Source organism: Malaclemys terrapin, chromosome 10, assembly GCF_027887155.1.
Source record: "Malaclemys terrapin pileata isolate rMalTer1 chromosome 10, rMalTer1.hap1, whole genome shotgun sequence".
In the NCBI taxonomy this organism is placed as follows: Eukaryota; Metazoa; Chordata; order Testudines; family Emydidae; genus Malaclemys; species Malaclemys terrapin.
This window is the reverse complement of record NC_071514.1, coordinates 64,582,148-64,596,579: the sequence shown is the minus strand read 5'-3', so window position 1 is coordinate 64,596,579 and position 14,432 is coordinate 64,582,148. Positions and strand designations below refer to the sequence as shown.

Below are 14,432 nucleotides of genomic sequence, written 5' to 3'. Positions count from 1 at the left end.
AGTATCCACAGCAAGTAGAGTAAGCTCCAGTGATAAACCCAGAACCAGGAAAGAGAAAATAGAGAGGCTTGGTAGGAAGTAGCCCAGGGAAACAGCAACAGGCACTGAGAACCTGGATTACTAGTTAGAGAGTCTCTGGGCTGGAACCTGGTATAACAGACAGGCCTGCGTTCCCCTGCCAGACACTGGCACAGAGTCCTGAGCTGGGGCTGAATACTGTCTGGCAACAGCATTTGAACAGTTGAGTCTGGAAGGAGTGGACTAAATGGTGACCTAGCCAGAGGGCTAAGTTTCCAGAACAAAGGCTATTACAGAGTGAGCAATGAGCAGGAAGATGACAGTTAGTGCAGTGAGCTTCATTCCCTGACCTAGGCCTGGTCTACACTACGGGTTTAGGTCGACTTTAGCAGCGTTAAATCGAATTAAACCTGGACACGTCCACACGACGAAGCCCTTTCTTTCGACTTAAAGGGTCCTTTAAACCGGTTTCTTTACACCACCTTCGACGAGGGGATTAGCGATAAAATCGGCCTTTGCGGGTCGGAATTGGGGTAGTGTGGACGGAATTAGACGTTATTGGCCTCCGGGAGCTATCCCACAGTGCTTCATTGTGACCGCTCTGGACAGCACTCTCAACTCAGATGCACTGACCAGGTAGACAGGAAAAGACCCGCGAATGTTTGAATTTCATTTCCTGTTTGCTCAGCGTGGAGAGCACAAGTGACCACGCAGAGCTCATCAGCACAGGTAACCGTGATGGAGTCCCAGGATCGCAAAAGAGCTCCAGCATGGACCGAACGGGAGGTACGGGATCTGCTCGCCATATGGGGAGATGAATCAGTGCTAGCTGAACTCCGTAGCAGTAAAAGAAATGTCAAAGTATTAGAAATGGTCTCCAAGGCCATGAAGGACCGAGGCCATAACAGGGACACACAGCAGTGCCGCGTGAAAATTAAGGAGCTACAGCAAGCTTACCACAAAGCCAGAGAAGCAAACGGAAGGTCAGGGGCAGAGCCGCAAACTTGCCACTTCTACGCGGAGCTGCATGCCATTCTAGGGGGTGCAGCCACCACTACCCCAACCGTGTGCTATGACTCCGTCAATGGAGAAACACACAGGGAAGACGGTTCGGGGAACGAGGAAGATGAGGATGGAGGTACTGTAGGTAGCTCACAGCAGCAAGGAAGCGGAGAAACCCGTTTTCCCAACAGCCAGGATATGTTTGTGACCCTGGACCTGGAACCAGTAACCCCCGAACTCACCCAAGACCCTCAGGGCACACAGGAGACCTCTGGTGAGTGTACCTTTGTAAATATTTGTAAACATTACACATGGTTTAAAAGCAAGCGTGTTTAATGATTAATTTGCCCTGGCAATCGCGGCCAGTACATCTACTGGAAAAGTCTGTTAACGTGTATGGGGATGGAGCGGAAATCCTCCAGGGACATCTCCAGAAAGCTCTCCTTCATGTACTCCAGGCCAGTAGCACGTAGTCTGGAATCATTGCATAACAAAGCATGGCAGCGTATGGTCCCGGTGTTTGCTGGCATGCAGACAATATCCATTCCTTATCTCTCTTTGTTATCCTAAGGAGAGTGATATCATTCACGGTCACCTGGTTGAAATGGGGTGATTTTATTAAGGGGACATTCAGAGGTGCCCGTTCCTGCTCTTCTGAACAGAAATGTTCCCCGCTGTTAACCACGCGGTGGGGGGAGGGGTGAAGTGATCATCCCAGAGAATCGTGTGTGTGTGTGTGGGGGGGGGTGGTTTACTTGGGTTTGTGCCGCATGTTAACCGGGAAACCGCAGCCCCTCCTTTTACATTGAAAACCCATTTTAAATGGCCAACCCAATTCATCCTTGATATGGGAAATGCGCTGCTGTTTGAAACCTTTCCCGCATGTTAAGAAGGTTAAAAAAGCCAAAAGACTGTGGCCTACCATGGCTGCCTGCAAGCCGTAATATGTTGCCTGGGGCACTGCGTGAGTGATCTCTCATACCAAACCGGCAGGCAGAGGAAAAATGCGACCTTGTAATGAAAGAGTGTACCCATTGTTCTCTAAAATGTGTCTTTTTTAACCACCTCTCCCTTCTCCTCCACCAGCTGCAAATGTTTCTCCTTCGCAGAGGCTAGTGAACATTAGAAAGAGAAAACGTAGGACGCGGGACGATATGTTCACAGAGCTGCAGATGTCCTCCCACGCTGATAGAGCACAGCAGAATGCGTGGAGGCAGTCAATGTCGGACATGAGAAAAGCACAATATGAACGAGAGGAGAGGTGGCGGGCTGAACGGCGGGATGAAAAGAGCAAGTGGCAGGCTGAAGATGATAGGTGGCGTCAGCTTGCAGACAGACGGCAAGAGTCAATGCTCCGTCTGCTGGAGCATCAAACTGATATGCTCGAGCGTATGGTTGAGCTGCAGGAAAGGCAGCAGGAGCAGAGACCGCCGCTACAGCCCCTGTTTAACCAACAGCCCTCCTCCCCAAGTTCCATAGCCTCCTCACCCAGACGCCCAAGAACACGGTGGGGGGGCCTCCGGCCACCCAGTCACTCCACCCCAGATGATCGCCCAAGTATCAGAAGGCTGGCCTTCAATAAGAGTTAAAGTTTTAAAATGCAGTGTGTCCTTTTCCATCCCTTCTCCCCCACCCATCCCAGGCTACCTTGGCAATTATCCCCCTACTTCTGTGAGGAACTAATAAAGAATGCATGAATGTGAAAAAACAATGACTTTATTGCCTCTGCAAGGGGTGCTCGAATTGGGGAGGGGAGGATGGGGTGGGATGGTTGGTTTACAGGGAAGTAGAGTGAACCGGGCAGGGTTGGAGGGTTCATCAAGGAGAAACAAAACAGAAGTTTCACACAGTAGCCTGGCCAGTCACAAAACTCGTTTTCAAAGCTTCTCTGATGCGCACCGCGCCCTGCTGTGCTCCTCTAACTGCCCTGGTGTCTGGCTGCGCGTAATCAGCGGCCAGGCGAGTTGCCTCAACCTCCCACCCCGCCATAAATGTCTCCCCCTTACTCTCACAGATATTGTGGAGCGCACAGCAAGCAGCAATAACAATGGGGATATTCTTTTCGCTGAGATCTGAGCGAGTCAGTAAGCTGCGCCAGCGCGCTTTTAAACATCCAAATGCACATTCCACCACCATTCGGCACTTGCTCAGTATGTAGTTGAACAGGTCCTGACTACTGTCCAGGCTGCCTGTGTACGGCTTCATGAGCCATGGCATTAAGGGGTAGGCTGGGTCCCCAAGGATCACGATAGGCATTTCAACATCCCCAACGGTTACTTTCTGGTCCGGGAAGAAAGTCCCTTCCTCCAGCTTTCGAAACAGAGCAGAGTTCCTGAAGACGCGAGCATCATGTACCTTTCCCGGCCATCCCACGTTGATGTTGGTGAAACGTCCCTTGTGATCCACCAGGGCTTGCAGCAGCATTGAAAAGTACCCCTTGCGGTTTATGTAGTCGGTGGCTTGGTGCTCCGGTGCCAAGATAGGGATATGGGTTCCGTCTATGGCCCCACCACAGTTTGGGAATCCCATTTCAGCAAAACCATCCACTATTGCCTGCATGTTGCCCAGAGTCACTACCCTTGCTATCACCAGGTCTTTCATTGCCCTGGCAACTTGGATCACAGCAGCCCCCACCGTAGATTTGCCCACTCCAAATTGATTCCCGACTGACCGGTAGCTGTCTGGCATTGCAAGCTTCCACAGGGCTATCGCCACTCGCTTCTCAACTGTGAGGGCTGCTCTCATCTTGGTATCCTGGCATTTCAGGGCAGGGGAAAGCAAGTCACAAAGTTCCATGAAAGTGCCCTTACGCATGCGAAAGTTTCGCAGCCACTGGGAATCGTCCCATACCTGCAGCACGATGCGGTCCCACCAGTCTGTGCTTGTTTCCCGGGCCCAGAATCAGTGTTCCACGGCATGAACCTGCCCCAGTGACACCATGATTTCCACATTGCTGGGGCCTGTGCCTTGTGAGAGGTCTATGTCCATGTCAATTTCCTCATCACTCTCTTCGCCGCGCTGCAATCGCCTCCTCGGCTGGTCCGGGTTTCGCCTTGGCATGTCCTGGCTCTGCATATACTCCAGGACAATGCGCGTGGTGTTCATAGTGCTCATAATTGCCGCGGTGATCTGAGCGGGCTCCATGATCCCAGTGCTAGCTATGGCGCCTGATCAGAAAAAAGGCGCGAAACTAGTATCTGACGGACTAGGGGAAGGAGGGAGGGCGGGCCGAGTGACGACATGGCGTACAGGTACAGGGAATTAAAATCAAGAACGGTGGCTGTGCATCAGGGAGAAACACAAAGAACTGTCGCACAGAATGGTCTCCCCAAAGATTAAACTGAAAACCCTGGGCTTAGCAGGCCGTTGATTTGACGGAGGGAGGGGAAGCAAATGATAACAGAGCAAATCTATTTTTTACATCTTAAGACGACGGTGCAGTGTGACTGATAGCCCTCGGCATCTTTCTGGGTGCTTGGCAGCAAATACTGGGCGCTTGGCAGTTAGTGTATTACGATGGCCTTCAGGCCTATTGCACAATCTGCTGCTCAGGGAAGATTCTGCTAATGTGCGATGATCCAACTTGTAATAGGACGGTTACCAGTCGTAATACACCATCTACTGCCAAAAGGCAAGGGGCTGGTGCAATGCAGCCCCACAGCTGCCAGCACCCAGATCGCCGATGAAGGCTACCAGTCTACTGCACCGTCTACCGCCAAAAGGCAGTTAGCAGCTGCTGCTGTGTAGCAATGCAGTCCCACGTCTGCTGGCACCCAAAGGACATATGGTGACGGTGAGCTCAGCTGAGCTGAGCGGGCTCCATGCTTGCCGTGGTATGTTGTCTGCACAGGTAACCCAGGTAAAAAGGCGTGAATCTATTGTCTGCCATTGCTGTGACGGAGGGGGAGGGGCCTGACGACATGTACCCAGAACCTCCCGCGACACTGTTTTGCATCATCCGGGCATTGGGATCTCAACCCAGAATTCCAATGGGGGGCGGAGACTGCGGGAACTGTGGGATAGCTGTGGGATAGCTACCCATAGTGCAATGCTCCGGAAGTCGACGCTAGCCTCGGTACTGTGGACGCGGTCCGCCGACTAGAGCACTTAGAGCATTTTATGTGGGGACACACACAATCGGCTGTATACAACCGATTTCTATAAAACCGGCTTCTATAAATTCGAACTAATTTCGTAGTGTAGACATACCCCTAGATGCAAGGAGGCTTGCTGTAGTGAGTGGAACCCCTTCACAGAGCCATAAAAATATTAGGCATCAGAAACATGTACAATGTAGTGTACAATATGACAAGTAGGAATTGATTACATTGGACTGAAAGTATGAAATGCTTTAATACTAATAATAAAGCTCAGAGTAGAAAAATGAATACTGCTCCCATCCTCTCAATACCACCACCATAAAAGGACAACCCTGGATGTTCCTTTGGATACAAGAGAAGCAGTCACTATGCAAGCAAGTTTCACTGCATTTTTCCAGCCCCTCCTGCTACTAGTTTAGCCATGATCACAGCATATAACCTACAAGCAGGCATTTCGGATGTGTGGTCTCCTATAGAAACCACATTTACTGCATCTATAAACAATTCAGCCATTTGCTTTATTCCCTTCAACTATACAAGTATTAACTAGAAGTCAGGTAGGTCAGAGAACATTGGAAGTACAGACATGACTTAGAAGTTCCTCCCCAATCCATCCTCACACAAAAATAGCTTGGGAGGAACTGAGAACCTGAGCCATAATGTCCTGCCTTAGTAGGAGGTGTGAACTTGATGGTCATATATGCCCTGTCCCAACTACTGTACTATGATTTTAGGTACATCAGTGCAGTACAACAAAATCCAATTTGTCATTTGGATACTGTTTATGTAGCAAATATTGTGTTGACAAATAGATTTCCCAGTTATTTTTGCTCCCACTAACAATGATTAATGGGTGCTCTATTTGAAGGATCAGACTGGAAATTATTTTTTAAATTTCTGCAGATCTCCAAATTCTAGTACCTTCCCCAATGTTCAACAAATGTTAATATCTACTGGGATTCTATTTATCCCCAAATTGATCCACCTTACCATTCAAATGTCATGCACAGTAAAACTTGCAAAATGAAGGTTTGTTTACACACAATATTGTTAAATTTCATGCTTTATAGAGCTGGATCTACATTAGACATTTAAAAAGTCAACATCTGCCAATGCAGAACACTCAGTTACCACACTTTCCACCAATGTGCCATAACTTTTGGTAAGTGCAGACTTCGCTATGACATATGTAGTGATCAATTAGATTGGATAACGAAATAGGAAAGAAGATATCTTTATACACAGATCCAATCTTTAATGCAAAAAAATACTTCATCAAGTTTGTTTCATTGGGGGAGGGGGGGAGAGAAGGATTCAAATAGTGTTTAGAATGCTGAGGTATCAAAAAAATTCCAAGATTTTAACTGTTTATTCACCTAGTAACTGAATAATTCACTTTAACAAAAAGTTTTGTGCAGTATTTTACTTTGCTAAGTCTAGGAATACTTCCCTCACATATGTGATAAGATCTACTCTTGCTTTTAGACGTGCTTCACTTCTGCACAGATGACATTTGAACGAAGATGCAAGATGCTGTTAGATCGCTATCTATATTCTCATCTGTCCTGAAATGCAAATATCTGACAAGGTGTTAGATCAAATGAATATTTTGCATTTTGAAGACTTAAAAACTAATATTCTAATATCTTCAGGCACTGTACTTAGTACTATCATGACCAACTTCATTTTATAAGAAGTGGTAAACCAGAATCTCTTGCTCACTCACACTTTACTTAAAAAACCCTATGCTGCCCACACTTGCTAGTAACTGTAACGTTATATTCCCGTTACTGTCACCCATCTTTACTCTTCATGAGCCTTCATATCTGTCCCATTTGACAATTAGACGAGTGTGGTAGAGGTACTCTTTTACTGGACCAACTTCTGTTAGTGAAAGAGACAAGCTCTCAAGCTTACACAGAGCACTTCCCTAAAGAAGCGCGCCACGTAAGCTTGAAAGCTCGTCTCTTTCACAAGTGGATGTTGGTCCAGTAAAAAAAAAAAAAAAAAAAAAAAAAAATTACCTCACCTACCTTGTCTACAACACTGCAAACCACTTGGATAAAAAAAAATGTTATTGTCAATGTGTTCTGTTTACCAAAATTGCTATTGATCACCCCAGCATCCAAACCAAACTACTGCAGGGTATGGTGACATCTAAAAAGTCATTTACCCAGCACAGGGGGGAAAAAGCAGAACAGGATACTCCAGGACACAGTAGAAAAAATTACGTCAAAAAACAGAATCAAGATTTTACTTTAAAAAAAAATTTAAATCATTTACATGTTACTAATTCCTTAGCCATTTAAGACAATCAAACGGGAAGAAAAAGTGATCATTTTGCATTTTCTTTAGTTTCCTAATTGTTAGTAGTATTTCAGATTTTAACTACTAAGAATTTTCACACTTAAAATGCTCTTCTGCACCAAAAAGATTAACGTCCTTGCTGCGAGACTCCCACCTAGCACATTGGAATCCCGATCTCAACTGAGGTTTCTGGGTACTACTGTAAGAAAAGTGGCAAACCAAAAGACATACAAAACACATCCTCAGAACACAGTTTGTTTGTTACATATAATGCTTCCTATTCTGGCATACAGCAACATACAGAACTGCTTTAAGACAAAGCATCCCTTTCAGGCAGGGAAACTGAATATAGCAGCCTCCAGGGAGTGAAGAGGATAGACACTGCTTCCTTACTGTCACACCTTCAACATGACCATATACAAGACAGCTACACCAGTCAAATGCAAATGTTTGGACGAGCCACAAGTTGAAGGGGGGAGGGGAACAAAATTGGAAAAAGAAAAAAAGAAGCAGAAGGAAGGAACCTAGTCAGGTGAATTACAATTCTTTCATACCTGCTCCAGTTTGTCATTTCACTCCCAGAGGCAGCAGCACTCTTTTCTTCATCAGTTGTATTCTGCTCTGTCACCGTTGAGATAGATAATTCTGACATCTTACACCGCTCCATGATTACCATCTCTATTTCTTAAAAGAAAGAGCTAAAATTGAGTTTCTAGAGGAAGAGGTGAGCTATTTGAAGTATTCTTTATGCAAAATGTAAAAGTGATTTTTAAAGTGTTATGCACCTAAAAATGAGGGAAGACACTGCTCATGTGTCAGAATATAAAGAGAGGCCTTTCTGATTTTCCTACCATCACAACAAAATATTAAAAAGCATTTCTTATAAGATTTAATATGCACTCGGGGCTTCAGAACTGATGGTGTAATTATTTATGAATATAAAAGCCTTTACAAAACTTAACTGCCAAGCATTTTAACAGCTTTTTAAAAATGGTCTGTATTTGCCAAAAACCTATTTACACTTTCAATTATCTCAGGGGCTTTAAGTGAAAAATTGTTCACTCTGTGCCCAAATGTAATAAATCTAGTGTATATATAATAGCTTCAGATTTTATAAAAAGTACACTGGCACGCACACACACACACACACACACACACACACACACACACACAAAGGTGGAGGGAAACAGTATGTGGAATTTAAAGGAGTACAGTTGTTACTGTAGTAACTAATGCAAACAAACTCTGTTTATGACTAATATTTCAGGTTCCGAGTATGAAACTATTAGGTTTCAAAGTCTTTCAACAAGTTGTCTATAGACACAGACACTTCCTCCACAATACTGAGGAAATTCAGTTTTGGCAAAGGTCTCCCTAAATTTCTTTAAGTGTAAACTAAAGAAAACACTGATGTATTGAGACTTTTTTCCAGTAAACATCAATTTGTGCATACAGGCAGTTTGTAAAGCAATTCACCAAAGAGCCACCCTTCCCTGACACAAGGAGTTACTTGTGGTTCTTCACCGGTGACGTCAAAACTTCATTCCCTCACAGACAGCAATGGCAGCCCTAGGCTACCATTAGATTTAGACTGCATATTTAGTCATGCAAGAAACTCCACACTGCCGGACAGCTGATAGATCCACTAAGAGCTGCCAACTGATTGACTTTAGTGCCCTGTAATCACTCATGCCCACTGATCCTTTCCTCTCCAGTGCATGGCCCAGCGCTAGAAGGCAACATGCCATACAGAAAAGACTGTTTCAGACCCTGAAAACTTAAACTTTCTAAGGGCTGGCTCACTTGTTTACATCCCCACAGACTGTGGCTAGGTCTACATTACCCGCCTGAATTGGCGGGTAGAAATCAATCTCTCGGGGATCGAATTATCGCGTCTCGTTGGGATGCGACAATCAATCCCCGAATCGACGCGCTTACTCCACCAGCAGAGATAGGAGTAAACGCCGTCGACGGGGAGCCGCGGAGGTCGATTTTGCCGCCGTCCTCACAGCGGGGTAAGTCAGCTCCGATACATCGAATTCAGCTACACTATTCACGTAGCTGAATTTACGGATCTTAAATCGACCCCCCCCCCGTAATGAGGGCCTGCCCTGTGTGCTCACTGGCACCAGGATCAAGCGCCAGAGATCTTACAGGTATGCAGAGGCTGAGCAGGTCAGTCACAGGTGAAGTGGGCAGTGGATAGGGGCCTATGCATCCCTCTCTGCACACAGACCCACTTGACAGATCTGCATGTCACTCAGATTTATTTAACAAATTGCTATTGATCATCCTTATAGCATACAAATGACCATACACCTACACCCGATATCCTGAAATCTAGAGAAAACATAACTTTCTGGTCACAGATTGTACTACAGCATTACAATCCAGCAGGATTTTGACTGACGGGGCCATGGAGAGGCAAAATTTAGTCCTGACAATTTCCAAACCTCTGGACCATGTCCCTGGATCCCTCCCCTCCACGATATTGAGCTGTGTTTTTCCAAGGCAGTCCTGTTAAGAGTATTCCCCTTATACACATTTGTAAACATCTACCGTTTTCTCAAACAAAAACAGTCTCTACCAAGTAAGGGGAAAACATTTGAAAGGGTAAGTTTTAGAGTAAAACTAGTAGGAGGCGACATAAACAAGAAAAACCAAACCAACCATGAAAGAACAAGATGTTGCTAAAAGGATACTTCAGTATATCTATGTACCAAGATTCTAGGATTGTCACTCTGAAGCCTAGAATGTCTGCGGAGTCACTATGAAGTGATGGAACAGTTACGATCATGACAAATCTTTTTGTTCAGAATATCACCAGGTTGAATCATCACTGAGCTTCATGGTCCATTACTGCCCAATTTTGAAATTCTCAGCCATTTATGGCCCTTTTTCGTTTTTAAACATATGACAACGAATTATACCCATGCAACAGCACAGGCTTTGAGCTATTAGTATAGGAACATCAAACAAAATTATGCTGAATTGTAAATAGCCCTGCTACTAACCAAGTTCTCTCCTATTCCCTCCCTTAGGCATCTCAAAAATCCAAAACTCTACTGTCAGTAGACTTAGCAGTTCAAACCCACAGCCAATCATTCCCCTGGCAGTGACAACTGATTCCTCAAGCCAGCTACTCTACTCTCAGCCCTACAGTCCACTCAGAATAATCTGGGACTTTGCTTCTACCCCAAGGACAAAGGTTACCCAACCCAAAGACATGATTCACTGATTCTTCGTTTTTCCTGTTTCCTCAGGAAAGTCTAGCATGCATGTTTCCTTGGCAACTGGCATGCAGACAGTATAATGTTTTGACACTTGTGCCATTTAATAGCCTAGAATCCTAGCAAAATAATGGAATACAAAATTTCCTTGAGCATATGTGGTTTGTAAGGGAAGAGTTTTTGATAGTTACTGGCCCAGAAGCGATAGGAAAAGAAATTTAATCCATGTTTATCAAAGCCACATTTATGGGGAGAAACAAAATCTGTGGTATGTGTTTTTTTAAAATGGCAGTGGTGGGGACTCTGACAAAGTAGAAATGCTAGTTAGAGTCTCAGCAGAGTTAGATTGGTGTGCACAGTGCATAGGTCAGAAGTAAAGATGACATGCAATTTAGCTCCTATAATAAATTTGTTTCCATGGCTGTAAAAATGAATTCACATTTTTATCATGCCCACATACATGATTCCAAGGAGCAGCAGCAACAGAAAAAGTAAAGGTCAGACTTCAAGATACAGTCCCATCCTGGGGCATGCATGTAGTTCCATGGGATGATAATATGGATCAGGTGGTTATACTCATGAAAAATAAATAAATAAAAAAATAAAATAAAATAAAAAAAGATAGCCAAATCAGCTCAAACCAATTAAGGAAGTGCCACTCCCAACAATTATACAGGACAAATTAACTCAAACTCAAACAAAGATCTTTTTCCATCAGCTATAGCCAATATAAATAGATTCCTAGCCAACAGATTCCACCTACTCATCTCTCTAATTTGCTCAGTGCAAATCAACTTAGATGCAGTACTTGGTTACCAGTGAACTCTTGTAATTTTATAGTTCAGGTGCTAAGGATCAAAGTCTCACTGAGTCAGTGGATTGGTCAGGACTTCTAATTTCCTAGGCTAACCTAGGTACATATGAACTTAACCTTACGAATAACAGAAACAAACTAGAACAAAGTGTTTATTAAAAATATTAGCACAAAGAGAAGTTACTCCAATGTGATAGTTGCTAGACCTGTTTTTACAAATGAATTAAAGCAGTAATTTGCAAACAGGCCTGTGGTTCTTATTTAAAGCTATTAAGCCACACTAAGTGATCACTACAGTACTTCCCAAATGTTTTCCTAATATTACTTTTTCACATAAATTGCTGTAATTGCCAGAGGGATGTCATGGGATTGCAAATGGGAGATAAGGTGATGCACAAGACAGTAAGTTGTGGTCCACATTGCAAAAAAAAGTTTGAGTGAAAGCAGAGTAGATGAGCAAGATATTTAGTTTCACTTAGCTACAAAAGCCTTAACATGCATTTCCATCCTATGTCAACAGTATACTAACTTTACTAAGCTTTACAACACCTTTGCTGGATAAGTAGTATCCCCATATTATAGAAGTGGAAACTGACAGGGTTAAATAAGAGACTGTCCCAAACTTGCACAGCAAGTCTGTAACATAGTTAGGGTTAGTAGTACCCTATTATTTTTGCTCTTGTACCTTCTCATGCTGTCCCCTGCAACTAGAATGGCATCTCTATTCTTTCTGCTAAACATCCTCAGTCTCCTTGAAATCCTGTCTCAAGAACCACATTTTGAGCTTAATAACCACCACTTCCACTGCTGTTCAGCTTAAGCCTCTCCTCAGTTACTATGTATGGCCCACAACTTTTGTTCCAACCCTCACTCTCCCTTTCCTTTACACCAATTTTATTTTATTTTTTTAAATGTTGTAGGTTTGCCTAATTTGGATTTAAAGCTTTTCAAGGTAAATACTATAGAAATGCTGAAGATCAAATTATAAAAGCTATATCACTATCATAAACTTATGAAAACAGCCCCAATACGCCAGGAAGCAGTATACAAATGCTTTACAATATGTGGAGTCATGGAACAACGCCCAATACGCGATACTTGGAATCATGGAACAAAGCCCAGTAAACACCACTACGTTGATTCGCATTACACTACTTGTTTGGAATTAGACACTCAGTAAGTAACTACCTGGTTAATGCTATGCTATGTACTAGGGGATTACCCAGGAGGATCATAAACATTATGAAAACTACCCACTAAAGTCTGTCTCCACTATAAAGAAACCAGGTTAAAGTGAGAGCTGTTCTGAAACACTTTCTAGTAGGGTTCTGACACTGTTGTAAGAAGATTTTAAGTTGTAGTATGGGTGCAAGCCATGTTAATAACCTTTAACCCACTTTAAGTGTTTTAGAAAAACATTTTACACACTTCTCCCAGTTTAATATATTAGGCGCACACTAAGATTTTTGCCCTCACTTCTCTAGCTTGGTCCCTTACCCACCCCAAAATTCATTTGTTAAGCCTCCTGAGAAACTGGGAAGAGGAAGAATCAAAAAATGCACTTCGTGAGCACATGAGCACAGGAGTTTGATTATGTAATTTGAACAAAAAAATGACAATACAGTCATTACATGCATTCTATTTAGCCTCATTTACATGAAGTCAGAATGAAGAACTTGGAAGTTCTTTTTGGACAGATTAGTTACACACATCAAAATGCAAGCAGGATATGAAAAAGGGCTGCCAAAGTCGTCATAGCATAGGGAAAAAAAAATTTTATTGTGGTATATGCTTCCTGAGATGCAGTGCTGTCATCACGGTCTCCTTTTAGGCATAAAAACTCTATTTTTTGATACGCATTTTCCTCTTAACTAGTAACTTAAAATAACGAAAGTAACTGAAGAGCATGTCTTTCTGGTGCAGCACCCAATACTTTGACTCTAACGATTCAAGCATGATAGTTCTGTGAAGCAACTAGAATGCACATCAATCAGGTAATTAAATAAAAAAATTGAGGGATTTTTTTTTTTTAATTTTGCACAGTAGGCAGACGTAGAGATGTGGCAATGCTTGGCAGAAAAGGGTTTACTCATTGCCAGTCAACATAGGATGCTTGACTTTTGGGGGGCTTTTTAACCCCCTTTGCTTCTCCATTAACAAATGACGCAGACTTGTTAATAAGTCTTACAACACTGATTAATCATGTGCAGCTAGCTATAAGGTGTATTTGTTATTAAAGGCTGGATGCCACAGGAGAAACTGCAGACACTTCACATTTTCCACCAAGTAAAACACAGTCTTCTTCTAAAGTGCTGAATTCTACATGAAGGAGAGGTTAAAAAAATAAGCAAGAATCATTTCCTTAAATGTGGAAAAAAATCTAATGATTCTGTTTATTTAGTTATGCAACCAGTATTACAAATGAACATAAAACATGAACTAGACCACAAACATGAGATACTATTAACTTATTAGCATATATAAAGTTTGCATGGTTTTCATTCATTGGTGCACTCACCTTCATTTTCCCCACTTGCCTTGATGCCTTTTGAACTACCCTCTGTACCTTTAGCCTTATCTGGGTCTTCTTGAGTATCCTCAAGTCCTCTCTCCTCTTCCTCCTCTTCACCAACATTTTTATAGTTGGGTCTTTTTTGCAACCTCTTCTTTCCCTTATGCTTGTTAATTTCAAGAGATCTCTCCAGTGTCTCTGTAGGTTTTATGAAGCATCTGATGCTTGATTTTGCCTATTAAATTTAAATGAGATACAGTTTTAGCTATAGATTTCTTCTGCAATTTAGCATAAAATGGGTAGAAGTCACTTCAGTTTGCACAAGACAGATTTACAAATCTATTAAGCATTTCACCTACACATGTCAAATTTAGCTTAAAAAGGCCACAAAGATTTAGCAATATCTAATTATCAGCAGTTCCAGACCACCTACAAAATAAAAGTATTCT

The 14,432-nt window shown here is 43.1% G+C and overlaps 1 protein-coding gene across 13 annotated transcripts in view; it reads right to left on the bottom strand.

Moving 5' to 3' along the window:
• The window catches only part of CLEC16A (C-type lectin domain containing 16A), a 191,122-nt gene that overhangs the window by 130,383 nt on the left and 46,307 nt on the right, over nucleotides 1-14,432 (bottom strand). For 12 of the 13 annotated variants that reach the window (XM_054042083.1, XM_054042084.1, XM_054042087.1 and 9 more), the window contains 2 exons: nucleotides 13,990-14,218; nucleotides 7,982-8,111 (listed from right to left, as the gene is read on the bottom strand). In XM_054042083.1, the coding sequence (XP_053898058.1) occupies nucleotides 7,982-8,111; nucleotides 13,990-14,218 (359 nt within the window). The remainder of the gene's footprint in view (nucleotides 1-7,981; nucleotides 8,112-13,989; nucleotides 14,219-14,432) is intronic. The other variant, XM_054042085.1, reaches the window with a different exon arrangement.